At 35.5% G+C, this 20,848-nt stretch overlaps 1 protein-coding gene across 4 annotated transcripts in view; it reads left to right on the top strand.

Moving 5' to 3' along the window:
- LOC105497723 (host cell factor C2) overlaps positions 1 to 20,383 on the top strand; it is a 44,756-nt gene extending 24,373 nt beyond the window's left edge. For 2 of the 4 annotated variants that reach the window (XM_011769027.3, XM_011769028.3), the window contains exons 10-15: positions 5,235 to 5,412; positions 7,212 to 7,415; positions 8,212 to 8,285; positions 10,180 to 10,317; positions 13,878 to 14,063; positions 14,864 to 20,383. In XM_011769027.3, the coding sequence (XP_011767329.1) occupies positions 5,235 to 5,412; positions 7,212 to 7,415; positions 8,212 to 8,285; positions 10,180 to 10,317; positions 13,878 to 14,063; positions 14,864 to 15,178 (1,095 nt within the window). In that variant the 3' untranslated portion in view covers positions 15,179 to 20,383. Of the gene's footprint in view, positions 1 to 5,234; positions 5,413 to 7,211; positions 7,416 to 8,211; positions 8,286 to 9,446; positions 9,528 to 10,179; positions 10,318 to 13,877; positions 14,064 to 14,863 lie in introns of those variants that run through there. The other 2 variants (XM_071071213.1, XM_071071214.1) reach the window with 2 other exon arrangements.
- The last annotated feature ends 465 nt before the right edge of the window (positions 20,384 to 20,848 follow it).

Here is a 20,848-nt window from a genome sequence, read left to right as displayed (position 1 = left end):
TGAGAGTTAACTCTGAGCTAAACAAGCAAACAAACAAACACACACAGATTCCCAAGCTCTTCCTCAAATCTAGTGAAGCAGAATCTTTAGGAAAATGCCCAGGCAGCTCTGTTTTTAAAGAAAGCTTCACAGATCACTCTGACTGAAGCCTGAATTGAAAACCCCAGGCCAAGAGAAGCGTAGCTGCATTACACAGAGCATCAGACTAATTCAATGTAATATGTACTTACGTGTCTATATTTTGCCATTTCTAAATGTCACACAGACATCTAAAGATGTACTTTAAAAATATGTATAAAATATTTTCTTTACTATGTATTTTGTTTACTGAAAAATATCAGTTACTAAATTGAACACTTGTGAGGTTATTTCTTGTTTATGAAGTACATCACAGTAGGTCTTGGTAGAGAGTAATGAATATGCTTACTAAGATTATTTTTATTTGGTAAACTGCCATCTACCTCAGTAGACTTTTTTCAAAGAAAATGATGTAGGTATTGACTAATATGTTCTGAGTATGACTGAAGACCAGTAAAGGCATAGGTCCGGAAGTATATCATGTCATACTTATAGTATGTCAGGAAGGTGTTATTACAAGTAAAGCTCATACAGTTTGTAAGTAGCCTGTCATATTAGACATAATATTTCTGTTATATGTAGTCATATGTTATATGTTGATTATATACTATGTATGTGTATATATATGTGTGTGTGTGTCACAAATTTAGATGATACTGTAAAGTTTATGATGAAGAGCAGTAGTTTCCTACCCTGTACCTACCTGCTCTTGATTTCTGTTCCCTAGAAGCAACTACTTTAAACTATTGTAGCTTTCTTTTAGTATCTAACTATGTGCAGTTGTCCTGTATCTGCAGGGCATTGGTTTCAGGACCCACCCCCCCACAGTCCCCTCGATATTCAAGTCTTGTAGTTGGCCCTGTGGAACGTGCAAATGCAAAAATTCGGCCCTCTGTATCCACAGTTTTTGCATCCTGCGAATACTGTATTTTCCATACGTGTTTGGTTGAGGACGTGGAACCCACAGATATGGAGCACCAATTGTATTTCTTAAAAATAATCCACGGCCAGGCGCGGTGGCTCACACCTGTAATCCCAGCACTTTGGGAGGCCGAGGTGGGCAGATCACGAGGTCAGGAGATTGAGACCATCCTGACTAACATGGTGAAACCCCGTCTTTACTAAAAAAAAAATACAAAAAATTAGCCAGGCACGGTGGCGGGCACCTCTAGTCCCAGCTACTTGGGGGACTGAGGCAGGAGAATGGCGTGAACCCAGGAGGCGGAGCTTGCAGTGAACCGAGGTTGCGCCACTGCACTCCAGCCTGGGTGACAGAGCAAGATCCTGTCTCAAAAAACAAATAAATAAATAATAATCCACATAGAAATGGACCCTCACAGTTCAAACTCATGTTGTTGAAGGTTCTACTTTTAGATCAATTGTTGTCAATAATGAAAGATGACAATTTTAATAATCTCTTACAATTCTGCCTCATCCCCTCCTTTCCTGTTCCCACATCCTTCACATATTTTTAGTAGAATTATGGCTTGATGTTTACACTATGATGGTGAAACAGTTGCAGGTGAGCCATGTAGTGTGCTATGAGAAATTACTCCTTTTTCATGCAAATTTGTTTTTCCTGGCATTAACTGCCTCACTTTTTCACTTGCTTAGTTTTCTTCTTCTCTATCATTAATTCATAATCAAATTTTCCAAAAAGTTGTAAAACTTAAGATATTTGGACATAAAGGTAGTTTCTTTTTTCCACCCTTGGAACAATTCCTCCTGGAGCCCCCTGTCCTCAGGTACTGGTTCTTCTCTAGGCCTGCTGCACAGCTCTCACCTTAGAACTACCTTCTCTGTTTCATAATAGGAATTTATCTCTTTCCTGTGTTACAGCCCATATTTCTTGACCTTATTTCTTCCTCTTTCTTTGTGTTTTCCTTTATTTTGTTGCAACCCCCTGAGAAGTGGGCTTATGAAAGGTAAACTTTTTGAGATCTTGCATATCTGAAAATGTCTTTAGCATATTTAACTGATAGTTTGACTGGCTTATAGAATCCTATATCGGAAGTTTTTCCCTCAAAAATTTGTAGGAATTTTTGTAGCGTCTTTTAGCATTCAGTGTTGCTATTGAAAAGTGTGATGCCATTTGGATTCCTGATCCTTTATATATGACTAATTTTTTATCTTTTTATCCCCAGTATTCTGAAATTTCAACAGTGATGTGCCTTAGAGTGTATGTCTTCATTTGGTGTGCCTCACCCAGTGGACCCCATTGTTCTGGAAACTCATGACCTTCATTACTGATGATTTCTTCCCTCAATTTCTTTTCTTTTTTTTTTTTAATAAACTAGTCCTCTGATTTTGCTTTTTATCTTCTGTTTTCTCTGTCTATTCCAATGTTTACATTTTAAATATATCCAACCACATTTTTAATTTCTAAAAGCCTCATTTTCTTTATTTCTGTTATAGCACCCTATTCTTGTTTCATAAATATAATATCTTTCCTTCTCTCCTGAAGAATTATACTTTAAAACATTTTGGAGTTTTAGTCTGCTCTTTGTTATGTTTCTTTTTTTCAAGCTCCTTTTTATTTTTTAATGTGTTTTAATCTTGGACTTCCACATTAGAGGTTGTCATCAAGTGTCTGCTGATGCTTGGCTGTCCCTTTATGTTTAAAGTGAGGCTTTAAGAAAACCTGGAAGGCCTATGCATGTGGATGTGGCTTGTTGCTTAGTAAACCTCAACAAGAGTAAGTGGGCGGGGACCTACAAATGTCAATATCTGTGGGCCTTTTTTCTTAGACCAGTTAGTTTCCCCTAAGAATTCTCCAACCTCTTGCTTAAGGGTTATGAGCCTGGCTGTCAGAATCTGGGAGCTTAGTAAGGGGATTGGAGGGAAGGTATTTCTGTTCAGCATTTAGACTTTCATTTAATTCCAATTTTCAGTATGGCGCCTCTCCCCATACTTGTATCATCCTCATACTTGTATCATTTGTGGGATACTGTAGCGTAGTCTAGAGACTCACATTTCAACCTTTCTACCTATTTTCCATCTTCAGCTAGAATGAAGGAGAGGAATTTCTCTGCCTTGGTATTCTGGGAGAGCAGAACTAGGGCTACAACACTTCTTAAACAGACTTCTGTGTGACAAGCTTCCAGCGTTTTCTTGTACTCTGCACCTCTGCCACCACTGACTGCCCTGGGCCCTGGGGCACAAACAGGCCACATCTTAGTGACTTTTCACTTAGGAGAAGGCTCTTAGCTCCAGCTGTTCTGTTTTACATCTTATCTACTATTCTCTCTTCTGCCATTCTCTTTTTTTCTTAAAAGGTTATAGCTTCATACTTTAAAAAATTCCTTTTTTGTCATTTGAATTGGGTTTTGGAGAAATCTCCTGAAGCAAATGTGTTTAATCTATCATGTTTAATGAAAATTCTCAGGATTTATTTATACTTATTTTATAAAATTTCAGTTAGACTGAGTGTCTGATTTTAAGCAAAAAGCACATTCCAGATGTAAGAATTTTGAAATGAAATAAACCAAATTCAAATTCTAACTGTTACTTACTGGCTACCTGACTATAGGTTTGTGACTTAAGTTCTGTGAGTATCATTTTCTTCATCTATAATAGGGGTCAAGTTATCTTACTAATAGGATTCTTGTGAAGATTAAGTAAGATCCAGAGTGTATGGATATATATAGTACACTGTCTGCCATAATGCCTGGCATAGTTGTGGCTATCATCATCATCATCACTTATAAACAGTAGCACCACCAATTAAGGGCAAGCACAGGGCATATTATAGACAAGTATCCTCAGAGCCATGAGAAATTATGAGCTGACAATAAAAATAGAGACAGAAAAGTAACAAAAAACAGGTAATTAGAAAGAACAACATTAGGGTATTTGAATGAAGCCAGGTCACTTTTATGGTTAGGTAGACCTGTAGGTATAATAACTGATATACACATTGATGACTTGAATTATCAAAACATTGTAAACGTAGCAGCTGGGTTCTATGGCTCACACCTGTAATCCCAACATTTTGGGAGTCCAAGGTGGTAGATCCTTCAGCTCAGGAGTTCAAGAACAGCCTTGACAACATGGCAAAACCCCATCTCTACAAAATATAGAAAAATTAGCTGGGTATGCTGGTGTGTGCCTGTAGCCCCAGCTACTTGGGAGACTGAGGCAGGAGGATTGCTTGGCAGGTGGTGGCTGCCGTGAACTGTGGTCGTGCCAGTGCAGTCCAGCGTGGTCAACAGAGCAAGATCCTGTCTCAAAAAAATAAAAAATAAAAATAATTTTTTAGGCCAGGTACGGTAGCTCACTCCTGTAATCCCAGCACTTTGGGAGGCTGAGGTGGGTGGACCTCCTGAGGTCAGAAGTTCAAGACCAGCCTTTGCCAATATGATGAAACCCCGTCTCTACTAAAAATACAAAAAATTAGCCAGGCATGGTGGTGGGTGCCTATAATCTCAGCTACTCGGGAGGCTGAGGCAGGAGAATCACTTGAACCTGGGAGGTGGAGGTTGCAGTGAGCTGAGATCGTACCATTGTACTCCAGCCTGGGCCACAAGAGCAGAACTCCATCTCAAAAATAATAATAATAATAGTAATAATTTTTTTAAAAAGTTTGAATGTATTTATTATAGTGTGTTTAAGAAGGTTAAGAAAAATGTAATTAGGGAAATTCTTATCCAAAATACCTCATGCTATAGGATAATTATATGTATATGTATGAAATCTTTATATGGAAAACTCAGTCATATAGAATAGTTTATTTGCTTGAAGATTCCATATAGCTGAGATTTTACTTTTGGAGTTACCATATTTTTAGGATACATGTGTGCCCTTTAAGAAAATTTGACCAGACCCAGTAGCTTTGTTCTCTCCTGTGTTATGTATGTATTTGCTTGTGATACTAGCTACCACTTATTAAAATGTAGATTTTTTTTCCTCAAAATATACTCTCCCTTTCCTCTTCAAAACGGATCTTTTGAGCGTGGAGATTAAGTGAAAAGAAATTGTTTTCTTAGAAACTATTATAAAATTGAATAAAAATCCTGTATAAATTAATAATGTAATTTTTAGGTGTTTTATATTCTGATAAAAAGTATTTAAATTGTAAATTATTTTGCTTGTTTTTTACATGTATTTTTATTTCATTGAATATTGCTTACTACAGTAATCTGTTGTATTTCTTGTAGATCAATGATACAATAAACAGCACAAAAACTGAACAGCCAGCCACAAAAGAAACTTCAATGAAAAACAAACCAGACTTTAAAGCACTGACGGATTCTAATGCCATTTTATATCCATCTTTGGCATCGAATGCTTCTAATCATAATAGTCATGTGGTGGATATGCTAAGGAAAAATGAAGGTAAATGGATGACATTTTAAACTAAAGCTTTTTATAAAATTGGTAGGGAATTTAATAGTCATTGAAAAAGTAAATGTTGTACAGTTTTGATCCATTTTCCTAATAGCAAAAAACTGCCATATTCAACCTGGTTAGAATGATGTTAAAATACTAAGTAAGCACTTACCAATAGTAATGATTGATTATGAACTATGGAATTTAAATGAGGCAAATTTTTTTTTTTTAAAGAATAGCCTCTCCATCAGGAAGAACTATAGTAGAAAATGATTAGGAGACTTGTTAGGGATTCTTTTAGGACTCCAGGAGATGCATAGAGACTAAAGCAGTGGCTGACTCCAGGAGATACATAGAGACTAAAGCAGTGGCTGAAATGGAGAGGAGAGAATTCATCATTTAAGAGACTTTTAGAAGGTTTCATCTATTAGACTTGATAGCTGGCTGTATATGAGAAATAAAAATGAGTTGAATATGACTCCCAGTTTTTTGGGTTGGATATGAGAGTAGGTAATGATAGTCTTCATCAAAATAGGAAATATAGGAGCAAGAACGGATTTTGGAAAAGAGAGGTTCAACTTGGAACTCTGTTTTTGAGGCACTTCGGGAATATACTGGTAAAGATTTCTGATGGGCAGTTGGATACTTAGGCCTGGAGTCTAGAAGGCAGTACTAGGCTAGAAACATAAATTTAGAAATTAAGAGTATTTAAATGTAATCTCCAAAAGAGCAAGGATCTTGTTGACTTGTTCACTGCTCGATTCCTAGCACCTGGTGCAGTGCCCGGGAGATATGTATGGATTTGGGAATGGTATTTAACGCACAGAAAAATATGTAAGGGCGACAAGAAGAAGGCTTAAGTTTGTGAGGCATGATCTATGTCTGCCTTATTTCACCATTATAAAAACAAATACAATATCTCATACATGGTAGACTTCACTGTTGTGGAATGAATGAATATACGTCCTAGGGGGAAAAAAAAAACCCAGCTTCAAAAAGGAGTATGTGGTCAGCATTGTTTACAGTGCAGAAAAGTCAAGTAAATGAAAATTGAAAAATACCCCCTAGAAATCATTGATGTTTGCCAGAATTATTTTATTAGAGTAGTGTGCTAGAAATCAAATTTTGGGGAGATCAAGGAAGTATAAACTGCTCTAAAGGGAATTAGTAAAGGGAGAGGGTAATTGGTGGGAATTGTTGGGTAAATGAAGAGGTGTGTCGTTTGCTTCAGGAACTTGATGATGTTTATGGGACAAGGACCAAAAACTACTGACAAAGAATCTGAAAACCCTGAAGAGAGAGGAATGATTGATGAGGGTCCCAACATATAGGGGAAGGAATGGGACCAAGAATACAGGAAGATATATTCAGATTTTTTAGGAGAGAGGTCAGCAAATCTTCTGCAATGGAAGATAGGGAGGATGAGTACAATTATTAGTACAATTCCAGTTTGCAGCCAGAGAAGGCAAAAAAATGAGATAATTCATGCCTAATGACCTCTAATATTTTTTTCCTGAAATGAAGGGCAGAGCCATTTGATCTATGATTTAGTGAAAAGTCAAGAACAATGGCTCAGTGTTTAGAATGAACGAGGAAGGTAAAAAGTTGGATATCCATTATGGATATAATGCACTTTATTTTTCTAAACATTTTATGCCTAATGGTTAATTCATACTAATACCATTTGTGGTGCTCATGTATGATTTTAAAACTGAAAGTACCAAGAATCATATGACAAGAACTATAAGACATAACAATTATCTGCAGATGTTATATTAATAATTACCTTTTCCCTTTTATTTTAGGTCCTCACACTTCAGCAAATGTAGGTGTTCTAAGTAGTTGCCTGGATGTAAGAACAGTAATTCCTGAAACTTCTGTATCCAGTACTGTTTCCAGCACACAAACTATGGTAACCCAGCAGACCATTAAAACTGAATCATCCAGTACAAATGGGGCAGTTGTTAAAGATGAAACTTCACTAACAACATTCAGTACCAAATCTGAAGGTTTGAAATGTGTTTCACATACTGTATTTTGAACCATTTATGTATGTAAATTCATCAAACTTACTTGTCTTAGATGGGAATTGCATTTCATCTTGGAGTTTTGTTATTAGTCATTTCAACTTAATTTCTGTGAGCAAGAGTTTTCATTTGACCTAAATTTAACTTTTAGAATCTTTAAGAATTCTCTTTAGTTTTTGTTTTCTTTCAATCATGACTTTATGGATTTTGACCATATATTTAGCTTTATCAACTTTCATCTTTCCAGAATGTAATGTAAACAGATAAAGCATTTCAGTTAAAATTATTTTATAAAATATTCTCTGCATAAAATATTTAGATTAGCACACATCACTGAAATACAATCAGAATGTGTCTTTCCTACTGTGAATAAATTTAGCAAACTGTTTTTTAGACAAGATTGGTTCTAGACTGTGTATTAACAATTCTTCCAACTTGCTTGATTTCTAATTTGATAAATTCTTATTCTTTTGGAATAGGAATTGTATTGCATCTTTAGTAAACATTCTCTGAAGTTCTAGCTAGTCATCAAACCCTTAAAAAATGAAGTTTATGAATTGTTTTGAGTTAAAGGGTCAATATTACTACTTATTGTCAATAATAGTACAATACCCTCTGGCTGTTTTTTTATTATGATAAAATACACATAACATAAAATTTGCTGTCTTAGCCATTTTTAAGTTTACAGTTAGTGGCATTAAATATATATTTAAAAATTATATTTTAATGTATCTGGTAAGTTATGTAAATCTTATCTGATAAATTGTTTAATTTTTAGTTGATGAAACATATGCACTGCCTGCAACGAAGATCAGCCGTGTAGAGACACATGCTACAGCAATGCCGTTTTCTGTAAGTACATGACCTGGTGATGATGCATGTTTACACATGATTATGTACTTTTAAATGCTGAGCAACTTCTAAATAATTTCATAAAAAGATTCTCAGGTCTCAGTAACGAATTGACATACATTTAGAAATAAATGATTGAATAGGAAAATGTTCACAGTATAATGTTTAGTGAAAAAGCTGGATAAAAAATAACGTGTTGTGTTCTCAATTTTGTTAAAAAATACATGCAATTCATACATTTATACTCTCACATGTACCCACACATAACCACTCTAAAATCCAGGTGGGGGGCCACAGATACTTTTTACTTTCTTCTTTATGCTTTTTATATTTTTCTATAATGAAATGTTATTTTTATAATCAGAAATGTGTGTATGTATATATACATACATATATGTGTATATATGTGTAAATTACATTAATGGTTAAAAGATAGGATGTGTTATGGAACATAAAACTTGAATGGCTGTATTGCTAGCTACTTAATAGGAGCACAACAGAATATTGCAATAGTGGATTGACATAAATGTAGGGTAGCCCAATAATCTCTGATATTTGGTTGTTTTACATAGGCCAAATTTGGTATGCATGGCACCAAACTTAAAATGCCAGGAAAGTGCCTTACAAATATACCAAGATTGTCTTACTTAGATAAATATAAGGATAAAACATACATATATATACTTTTGAGCGTTTTTTTTTTTTTGTTATTAGTCATTTCAACCTAATTTCTGTGAGCAAGAGTTTTCATTTGACCTAAATTTAACTTTTAGAATCTTTAAGAATTCTCTTTAGTTTTTGTTTTCTTTCAATCGTGACTTTATGGATTTTGACCATATATTTACCTTTATCAGCTTTCATCTTTCCAGAATGTTAAGTCCTGGTGTTTTTAGACTCATCTCAGGGAAGGATTACTAAAATGAATTTTTTTTCTCTTGAGTCTATTTTGCCATGCATCAGCCAGAATTGTATTTGTTATTTGAGTTGGAGCCAGTTGTTTTATAAAAGTTGTTGAAGAGAGTTTTTACAACAAGTTTAAAGCTATTACTCTTTTTTTAACTTTAAAGACTCTTCTAGTTAGCTCACTTTGTCATGTGTGATAGCCTAAATATTAAAAAAATGTGAATTATAAGCATGTACCTCTGCTGTTATATATTTAAGACAGAAATAAATAACTGAAGTGCACATTTGTTTTGAGCTTCTGGAAACAGTGTCTCATTTATAAGAAGATGGCTTTAAAAGGTTAGTTCCAGGGATAAGTATAATTCACTTACCACTAAAAGTAGCTTAAGGTAGAGGAAGTTTATTTGTTTTAAAACAGGATAAAAAATGTAAAACTGTTTAATCTACTCCTCTTTAGTATATACTAAAGTATATTCAAATTGCATTTTAGTTTTGAACATTTTTTCTCCTTTTAGGTTTGGAGAATCACAGGTATTTTAAGTGCAAAGATCACTGAATTTTTGCTAGTTGTTTTTGGATCTAGAAATGAGCCAGCTTGGAATGAATTTTTCTTTATTTGCTCCTTTTGGAGCAAGTTGTAATGTTAACGCTAAAGGAATTACATTTTCTGAGAGAGTCTCTGAAATGACAATGTTCTATAAAATAGCTGGCATTTTAACATATCACTGATTGGAAAGCATGCTAACTCCAGCTAGGTTGATAGTACAGAGCTACTGACTTGGAGAATGCCTGTCACTCCTGTGTTTGAATTGGCATCCCTGTTTCACTGTCAGTTGACCTAATCTGTTAAGACTTTATTTACATATGAGTTGTTAATGTTGTGGTGTTTATCCAAATACCTACTTGTAGATCACTGCATGGACTTATTAAATCTTGAAATTTTTCATATATTCAATAAGAGTCTTCATAAATTTTTTTTCTCTGAAATTAGAAAGAGACTCCTTCAAATCCAGTGGCCACAATGAAAGCAGGAGAACGACAATGGTGTGATGTGGGAATTTTTAAAAATAATACAGCTTTGGTGAGCCAGTTTTATTTGCTGCCAAAAGGGAAGCAAAGCATCTCAAAGGTAGTTATTGATGTATTTTCTACATTGTAAATTATAAGCCTCAAGGATGAGATTTTTCTTTACCAATAACTAAGAAAGGGAAAGAAAAAAATAATTAAGAATGAGATTTCTTTTTTAGAACCCTGATTCAGGTCACTTGAATGAGTAAAATTGGGATCCATCCACAATCTGTATAATTGTGAATTCTGTATACCAAATGTATTAGGCCATTCTCGCATTGCTATAAAGAAATACCTGAGACTGGCCAGGTGCAGTGGCTCACGCCTGTAATCCCAGCACTTTGGGAGGCCAGGGTGGGCGGATCACAAGGTCAGGAGATCGAGACCATTCTGGCTAACACGGTGAAACCCCATCTCTACTGAAAGTACAAAAAATTAGCCGGGTGTGGTGGCAAACACCTGTAGTCCCAGCTACTCAGGAGGCTGAGGCAGGAGAATGGCATGAACCCAGGAGGTGGAGCTTGCAGTGAGCCAAGATGGCGCCCCTGCACTCCAGCCTGGATGACAGTGCAAGACTCCGTCTCAAAAAAAAAAAAAAAGAAAAGAAAAGAAATACCTGAGACTGTATAATTTATAAAGAGGTTTAAATGGCTCAAGGTTCCACAGGCTATACAGGAAGCATGATGCTGGCATCTGCTCAGCTTCTGGAGAGGCCTCAGAAAACTTCCAATCATGGCAGAAGATGAAAGAAAAGCAGGCATGTCTTACATGGCAGGAACAGGGGCAATGCGTGGGGTGGGGAGGTGCCACACACTTTTAAACAACCAGATCTCATGAGAACTCACTATACAATACTAAGGGGGGATGGTGCTAAACCATTCATGAGAACTCTGCCCCTACGATCCAATCACCTCCCATCAGGTCCTACCTCCAACACTAGGGATTACAATTCTACATGAGATTTGGTAGGAAAACAGATCCAAATCATATCACCAAGTTACACTGTATTCTTTGTTAAGGCCCTTTGTATGGACTACATCACAAGCATGTCATTTAAAAAATCTTTGAACCAGGTGTGGTGGAGCATGCCTGCAGTCCCAGCTACTCAGGAGGCTGAGTCAGGAGGATTGCTTGAGCCCAGGAGTTTGAGGCTGCAGTGCAGTGTGATTGCACCTGTGAATAGCCACTACATTCCAACCTGGGCAACATAGCAATACCTATCTCTAAATTAAAAAAAAAAAAACTTATACAATCACTGAGGTGGAGAGTTTTTTGTTTGTTGTTTGTTTGTTTGAGACAGGGTCTTGCTCTGTCACCCAAGCTGGAGTGCAGTGGTGCGATCAGAGCTCACTGCAGTCTCAATCTCCTGGGCTTAAGTTATCCTCACACCTTGGCTTCCTGAGTATCTAGGACTACAGGGACAAGCCACCATTACCAGCTAATTTTTGTAGAGACTGGGTTTCACCATGTTGCCCAGGTTGGTCTCCAACTCCTGGGCTCAAGTGATCCTTCCGCCCCAGCCTCCAAAAGTGCTGGGATTACAGCCATGAGCCACCACACCCAGCCAATGAGCTGGGTTTTGAGTCATAAATAATTTAGTCTGACTAGCACAGATAAGAGTTTTTTGAAATATCTCTAATTTTGTTAACCAGTGTGTCTAGAGAATGGAACTTTTTTTCTATTGAAAAAAAATTTTTTATTTCTGATTTTACAATTAAAAAAAATCTAAAAGCCCTGATACGCTATTAAATACAATCTAATATTCCCTTGATGCTGAAACCCCTTAAAGAGGACCTCATATACATATATGAGATATTTGATATATATGTAAATTAGACATTTAACCTTCTAAGAATTATTACATAGATAACAGCTCCAAAGCACATTGAAAAAATTTATAAAGGCCAGGTGCAGTGACTCATGCCTGTAATCCCAGTACTTTGGAAGGCTAAGGTGAGAGGAGCTTGAGCCCAGGAGTTCCAGGCCAGCCTGGGCAACATGGCAAGATCCTGTCTTACAAAAAATAAAGAAATTTGCTGGGCAAGGTACACGCTTCTGCTCCCAACTACTTGGGAGGCTGAGGTGGGAGGATCACTTGAACCAGGAGGTCAAGGCTGCAGTGAGCCATGTTCAGGCCACTGCACTCCAGCCTGGATGACAGAGTGAGATGCTGTCTCCAAAAAATAAATAAATAAATAAATAAAAATTAAAAAATTACTAAATGGAGAATTTCTGAGAGAGAATTGCCAAGGAAATAGATGTTCATTTTGAATCTCCTGAAGATATGTACAAATGGGGAATATATCCTATATATTTATATGTATTTTAGTTGCTCTACTATTACTCCTCATATCCCTCTTTTTCATATAGAATTTTTCTAACTCTTGACAAAAATAGAAATTCTAGTTAATAATTAGTATTATGCCCAGTGAAATTTCTCACTGTAGTTGGATTTCATATATAAAGACGTGTCTGTGTCTAAGGGCCTAGTAGCTACCTGATTTTTCCTAAAAGAAAAAATAGCCTAAAATTTAGAGCTAGTAAACTTAGGGTTGAATCACTAGTTCCAGCATTCAGCAGTGTGAGCTTGGCAAGTCAACTTGTTTAATCTCTCCCAGACTCAGTTTCCTCATCTGTAAAGTAGAGATGACATGGCTCCCTTAAAGTAGGAGAGCACATTGGCACTCTCTGTCTAACTGGGAGAGTTAGGGAGCATATGTAAAAATTGTTTGAAAGTTGTAAATGTTATTATCTTCCTACCTAGAGTATATAATCTAATTATTTAACATTTATTTGGTGTCTGCTGAATTTTAATTTTAAAAAATGCTCTATAGGCCGGGCGTGGTGGCTCATGCCTGTAATCCCAGCACTTTAGGAGGCTGAGACGGGTGGATCACCTTTGCTCAGGAGTTCCAGACGGGTCGATCACCTTTGGTCAGGAATTCCTGGCCAGCATGGCAAAACCCTGTCTCTGCTAAAAAATACAAAAATTAGCTGGGGATGGTGGCAGTCATTTGTAATCTCAGCTACTTGGGAGGCTGAGGCAGGAGAATCGCTTGAATCTGGGAAGCGGACTGTTGCAGTGAGCTGAGATTGTGCCGCTGCACTCCAGCCTGGGAGACAGAGCGAGACTCCGTCTCAAAAAAAAAACAAAAAACACTCTGTACTACCTGCTAGTCCCTCCTTTTCTATCAAGCTTGCCTGCCTGTCTCTAAAGGGTATTGTTCCTGGGCAGACTATTATTTGACAGTATATCTTCTGAGATTTCTGCTTCAAGATAAGTTTACATGATGATGGGATAGTTGATACTTTGTTTATAGTGGTTGTCAGCTTTTTTTCTACCTTCACATTGTTCACGTGAAGAATGCTCTTACATTTATCTGTATAATCAGTGATTCTCAGTTGGAAAGAGTGCTCGCCTCTGGATAAGGAGCAGATGTATGCTTCTCTATTGGAGGGTTGATTCCATGTGAGAGAGAGGGAGATAAATGTGAACCAGAACCTTAAAACATAATTTATGTTTTAAAAGTTTTTTTGTTTAATAAAAATTGAATTAATTTTTGAAACTTTAATAATATTAATTGTACCTTTTCTTTAACTTTTGCATATATTACATTTTAGGTAGGAAATGCAGATGTACCTGACTACAGCTTGCTTAAGAAACAAGATCTTGTTCCAGGCACAGGATACAGATTCAGGGTTGCTGCAATCAATGGTTGTGGGATAGGTCCTTTCAGCAAAATCAGTGAATTTAAAACTTGTATTCCTGGTTTTCCTGGAGCTCCTTCTGCAGTCAGAATTTCAAAGGTGAGACATCGGGTCAAGACTTGTTGATTTTAAATTATTTGAAATTTCATATGTGAAGTAAACTAGTTTAGAAATTCTTGTTACCATCTTATGAAATGAGAGATACCTAAAAGAATGGATTAAAAGTTTAAAAAATAATTTTAGCTAATCGTTCATATTTTTTTAACTTTTATTTTAAATTCAGGGGCATATGTGCAGGTTTGTTCCAAAAGTAAATGAGTGTCATGGGGGTTTGTTATGCACATTATTTCATCACCCAGGTATTAAGCCTAGTATCCATTAGTTATTTTTCCTGATCCTCTCCCTCCTCCCACCCTCCACTCTCCGAAAGGCCCCAGTGTGTGTTGTCTGCCTCTACGTGTCCATGTGATTTCAAGCAAAATTACAGCATCCAAATCACAGAAAGGCAGGGAAATCTGGTATGCTTCTAAATTTGTTCTTGTTATTATGGAATGAAAACATTTGGCTGGAGAATTTTAATAGAGGACTCAAAACTGAATTATATTTTATCCTAATGTCCCGTCCCTCCCTAGAGATTGTTTAGGAAATAAAAATCCCCGTTTTGGGACATTACAGGTAGACATTTAAACTTAGTTGTTTTTGGAAAGCAAGCGTGAATTAAACATTGTAGATTCAAATGAGGTAGGTTTTAAAAATCAACAAAAAAAGATCTAACATCTAATGCAATTATTTTAGCAAAAATGAGCATTTTGTATTCTAAAGATAGACTCAACATAATGAGTGATAACAGAGGAAACTTAAGAACCTTTAACCTGTTTTTTTTTCCCGCCCTCTTCAAGAATGTTGAAGGTATCCACCTTTCCTGGGAACCTCCAACTTCACCTTCTGGAATTATTTTGGAATATTCAGCCTACTTGGCTATCCGCACAGCACAGATACAAGATAATCCAAGTCAACTTGTGTTCATGAGGATTTATTGTGGTCTTAAGACATCATGTACAGTAACTGCTGGGCAACTTGCAAATGCACATATTGATTATACATCCAGGCCTGCCATTGTGTTCAGGATATCAGCAAAGAATGAAAAGGGATATGGACCAGCTACACAAGTTCGGTGGCTTCAAGGTAACAATAAGAAAGCACCTTTAAATTGAATTTTTTTTTACTGAAGCTATTGTGATTATGATTATTTATTAGTAACTGGTTATGAAGATTTGTCATTTAAAAGAGTATTCTCTGACTGTATTTCCAGCAGTTATGAACTTAAGTTTGTAAATTGTTCTTAAAATGTATTTGCTGAATTATAGATCCAAATAAAAGAAAAGAAGCAAAGACTCTCTGAAAATTAGTATATGAGTTCTTCCTTACAGATGTAGCTCTTTTATAAAGAAAGTGAAATTAAGATAAAAGCTAGAAAGCTTTATTACCCCAATATATTTTATAAGGGCTATGTAACCCAGTCATCCTAGAGTTATTGAGATAATTCTAGTAACTGGCTGTTGTATACTATGCTGTCTTATATAGTAAATGTTCTCTACTTTGTTAATGTCCTATCTTTGAGTACTCCCTCTATCTTTATTCTATATGAGCAGTGTTCCTCTAACAGCTGTCTTCTATTGGATAATATGTGTGATACTATAGTAATTCTAGTAGTTGTTTGATTCCTTTCTTTGTTTACAGTTAGCACAGAGCTTAAGAAATTAAAAAAGAAAGAGGCAAGTTTAGAAACTGCTTTTGAACTTTTATTATTTTCCAAGAATCATGGTAAAATACAATAAGAACAATGAGTTTTCTTGATTCTTACCAGGCCAATATATTTGAATATATTTTTGGCCAAAGCACTTAACTTATCTGGCCCTCATTTTCCTCATAACAGATGAGAGAGTGAAAACCGTTTATCTTTTAGGTCCCTTTCAGCACTAAGGTTTTGTGTTTTTAGTAGAAGTGAAATATATCCCTGAACATTTTCATCTGTCTTAATGGCTCTAATTTTGCTTTTGCTAAAATTAAAATCTTCATAATTGAATTCAAAATTAAAGTATATGTCCTCCTACTGGAGAAAGAAACAAGCACCTTAACAGGACACAAGTTTTAAAATGGTGTTTTAAACATTTGTAAGATTTTTGTAAATGCTCTAAATGTTTTATTTTTGCATTGTTTTTACCTTGAAATTGTATAAACTTTTTTACTATGAAAATATAAGCATTAGACAGCTAACTCAGGTTCCATTACAACCTTAAAGATACAGATAGGTATTATAAACACTCTGCTACAGGTAACTTGTTTTAAACTTTTTAGGAATTTCATGGTTCCACTGTCTATTTAAACCTGGAATTAATATACAGAGCAATAATTGCAGAAAAGATATTTCAAACTAAGAGCTTCAATAACTGCAGGGGCACAGGTCTATCTTTTTTTATACCACATAACCTTATGCCAGTTTAGGTTGACTGAGTAGCTATGTCCTCAAATTTCATGTATAATACCCCCCAGCAAAGATGGATTTAATTGTGCAGAATTGATATATATGTGTGTTCCAGTTACTAATTTAAAGTGTATAGAATATTTTAATATATAATTTTTGTAAAGAACTGGGATTTTTATACTACAGTATTTGTAATTAATGTGTCTCACTAATTAAGTTTCTCTTGAAGAAAATATGCAAATTGTTAGACACATAATAAGTGGTTTCCAAACTCTAAAGATAAAATAAATGCACTACTATGGTGTTGTTAGAATACCTTTTTTGTGGCTGTATGAATCTTTACTCTTTAAATGTGTACTTTACAATGTTTACAAGGAGCTTCTCTGGTTTGTTATCCCAGCAATGCCCTTGGTGAGAGCTTCATTCTGCATTTGTTTAATTCATATGCTTTGCTTTTGGCATATGCTTGCTTTTTGCACTAGTAGAATTTTAACTTACCTCATTATTATGTTTGTAATCATTTGTCTAGCTTCTATAATGTGTCTGATATAGGCTAAACAAATACTTAACCAAAGTTAAAATACATGATAAGCAATTTTGCACATATTAAATATTAGGGTTTGTTGTGTATATGTGTATACTTAATTATAAAAAGAAAATGAATGGAAAGTTATACTAAAAGTATATGTTTGAAGCCCAATTATTTTAAAGATTGCTTTAATAGAAAAAGTTTGGCTTTCAACGCTTTCTTTTCTGCATTAATTAACAACATGCATCTTGAAGCACTTCTAATGACAAGGAATAAGTTGATTTTAAGCAAAGGATAGAATATTTGTTTGAGTGTGCACATTTATACCTGTTTAGTATTTGATTCAGTTTACTTTGCTTAAATGCCTCCACTCTTCTGGACCAGGAGGTGATTCTGAACCTGTGGTTCTAACATATGACTTATTTTTTAGAGGGAAGAGAAGTCTTTCTATACTGAGGGATTTGTTAAAATGATAAATGTTTTTGCCTTGATACTTAGCCCAGATTCTTTTTTTTTTTTTTTGGCATTTGTACATTAAGCACCAGTCATATTTATCTCTGTGATAAGGGATTGGTGACTAAAAAATGCCATTAAGAAATCTCTGTGGCTTTGACAGTAGTTAATAAGAGATCTTAGAGCTGTGTGCTGATGAATAGAATGAATTGGAGTAAATAGCAAAAGGAGTGCATTTAGCTTCTTATGATTTGCACATTTTCTAAGTGAAGATCCCTCTGTGTAGCAGTAGGGCTGTATCATGCAGACATTTTTCATAGGGTTTGCACTGAGTTAAATGACTTTCTTTACTCTTCCCAGCTGGGTAAGCAATTCAGATGTAACAGCCTTTGTGCCAGTCCTCTTCTGTGTTCTGCAGCTCGGGCTCTCATAAGTAGTACAAGTATTTTTGATGTTGCATGCTCTCAGAATTATGTTTTCTAAAATATCATATTGGCTTCATTTTAGTTTAATAAACTTCTTTGGCAACTTAATTAGACATAGGGTATATATAAACTCAATTTTATCTGCATTTTTTAAAAAATTGAAATAATCTGATTGCATGTATGAAGGACTCCTGCCTCATTACCCAATTACATAAATACAATTATCTATAGGAAGGCGAAATTGTTGATCTGTTATTTCAAAGACTTGTAGACTAGCAAAGATTCATTCTGGTTAGAAATAAGGTCTATAGCTAAAGATATTTTTATTTTAAAAAATTACAGCCCTTGTAACATAAAAATCATTTGTAACATTGGATATGAAGAGCTTATTAGTATTTAAAATTATTGTAGTCATTTGATCATAAATGAAGTAGATTGCAAAATAGACTTGGTCTTTGACCCTTTAAGGTGTAATTGACTGACTGTTGTGTTTTCCAAGACTGATTTTAGGCAGTTTTATGTATCGTGTACCAATGATATGTAAAATAAAGCACCTTTTCTACTATAAACAATTACAGGTGTTATTTATTTTGAAGGATATGAAAGACAAGTTAGTGATGGCAGAGTGAATCTGTAGAAATGTTGATTTTATATTTAAAATAACATGTAAACATTAAACATATTAACATGTTTAATATTTGATAATTAACATGTTTAATAATTGTTAAACATATATTTAAAAGGCTACCTGTATTGTTTGAAATAATATAGGCAACCTTTAAATTAAGAATGGATTGTGTTTAAAAACTTGTTTTTAAGTTTTTAAGATGGCAATTGGGAGTCATTTTCTCATAGAAATGTAAATCCTATGTAAGTAACCCTTGTCATACCTGAACTAGTATGCTTGAAAGTAAAAAGGCAAATGACTCCAAGAAACAGTCTAAACTTGTCACCTTTTTTTTTTTTTGTCTTTCATTTACTCTAAAATATTTTTCTTTATTCTTTTCATCCTTTTAAATTCATAGCAGCCAGACTTCTGACCTGCTACTCCATTGAAATGGCTCTAGCAAAGTTCAAGGATAACTTCCCATTTCCCAAATCCAGGGAACTCTTTTATCATATTTAATCTTGTCATTTGAAGCTTTTGTCCACTGTCTCGGCACTTCCTCGTTTTTGTAGTGTCTATGATACCATGCTTTCTGTTCATCTTTACACACCTCCTCCTGTCTATGGTCCCCTTTTTTACTCCCACCTGGCCCCATTCATCTTTTTTCCTAGATTCAGGCCAAATTGCCAACCTGAAGAAGTCTTTCCTGACATACTCCACCACCAGCTAAATTTAACCCCTTCTTTTTGTTCTCCCACTGTCCTTTGTTAAATCTTATGTCATAGCAGTCTAAAAACCTAGTGCCCCTATTTGTTAGCATGTCCCTCTCCGTCTGCTAGATGGTAGGTCTTCGAGGCAGAGATTGGGTCTTTATACCCGTTCCATGTTGGCCGGCTAGTTAACTAGTACTTAAATATTTTAACAAGTGGGTAAAGAAAATTGTCACCTTTACACTTCTTCATATTCCCACTCCTCCTAAATAGAGGTCAAAAATGGGAGGGAAGCTTTGAAAGGGAAAGAGATTTTTTGCAGATTTGCCAAGTTCTGGAGGAAATACAAACTCTTTAGCTTTGTCTTCCCCTGCCCTGCTTTTAGGTTAAAAGAAGTTCTGGGATAAGAGATTTAGTATAGGAGGTCTTTGATTTGAAAAGGTCCTTCTACTAGATCAGGTTTGTTTTTTTTTTTAAAAAAAAAAAAAAAAAAGGAAAGAAGAAAGATCATAGTCTTTGATGAGGTTATGGGCATTGCTGGATTATGATTTTTAACACTGGATGATCAAAATGAGCTAAAACTGTCAAAGTTAATCTCTGCCTGACACTAGAAATTACCTACCTATATAAGTTCAGGGAACTACTGAAGGACATGGATACCAGGATTGGAACTGCATTGGATTCTGTTACATATCAAGTCAGGTCACTGTTACCATCTCTAAGCTTGTAGGACAGAAGATTCTTACACTCAGGAAAATGAGATGACATTGACAAAACTCCCTTCTAAGTTTTCTAGTTATAGTTGTTAGTCCCTAGACTTATAGATTTCTGTGACTCCAGAAAAAAACTTACTTTGATCATTCCTGGAAAAACATGAACTACAAAATTCTGGGGGAAAATCAATAAATTCTGTAAACTAAATGAAGGGCTCATATCTGTAATCCCAGGCCAAGGTGGGTGGATCACCTGAGGATTGACCAGCCTGGCCAATATGGTGAAACCCCGTCTCTACTAAAAATACAAAAATTAGCTTGGCGTGGTGGCGGGCGTCTATAATCCCAGCTACTTGGGAGGCTGAGGCAGGAGAATCACTTGAAGCTGGGAGGCAGAGGTTGCAGTGAGCCAAGATTTTGCCATTGTACTCCAGCCTGAGCAACAAGAGTGAAACTCCATCTCAAAAAAAAAAAAAAAAAAAAAAAAAGCCATAAAATCTGAGAACACCAGCCTCCTTGTTCAAAATAGATTTCTACATCTCATTAGTATCAATTTGCTTCTCTCCTGTTTTCTGCAGAACTAATTATCAAGAAAGTGTCCACTTGTGGGCCTATTAATCTCAGCAGAGGGGATCTGGAACTGAGCATGAGGTTCTTTTGTTTTATATATTTGGTATTTTGGATAAATTAGGTTGAGCAAAGGCCTGCTACTTAATCATCAAATTCACAATCTGGCCACCACTCCTGCTAGTACCTCACATTCAAAAAAGTTATGAGAATGCAAGGTTATAAAGCCTTTGGTCTTGGATAGAGAGAATGCTGGGAAGTCATAGAGATGAGGTTGTGAAGGTTACAGAAGTGTTCCTTATTTACTGATTTTGCTTGTTCAAAAGATATTTGAAGAGTGCCTAGAGATGTCAGGGTGTTTACATATAAAAGAGAAGAAAGTATGAATTGGCGGC

This window comes from Macaca nemestrina, chromosome 10 (assembly GCF_043159975.1).
Source record: "Macaca nemestrina isolate mMacNem1 chromosome 10, mMacNem.hap1, whole genome shotgun sequence".
In the NCBI taxonomy this organism is placed as follows: Eukaryota; Metazoa; Chordata; class Mammalia; order Primates; family Cercopithecidae; genus Macaca; species Macaca nemestrina.
Note: the sequence above shows the minus strand (reverse complement) of the source record. Positions and strands in the feature narration are given on the sequence as shown.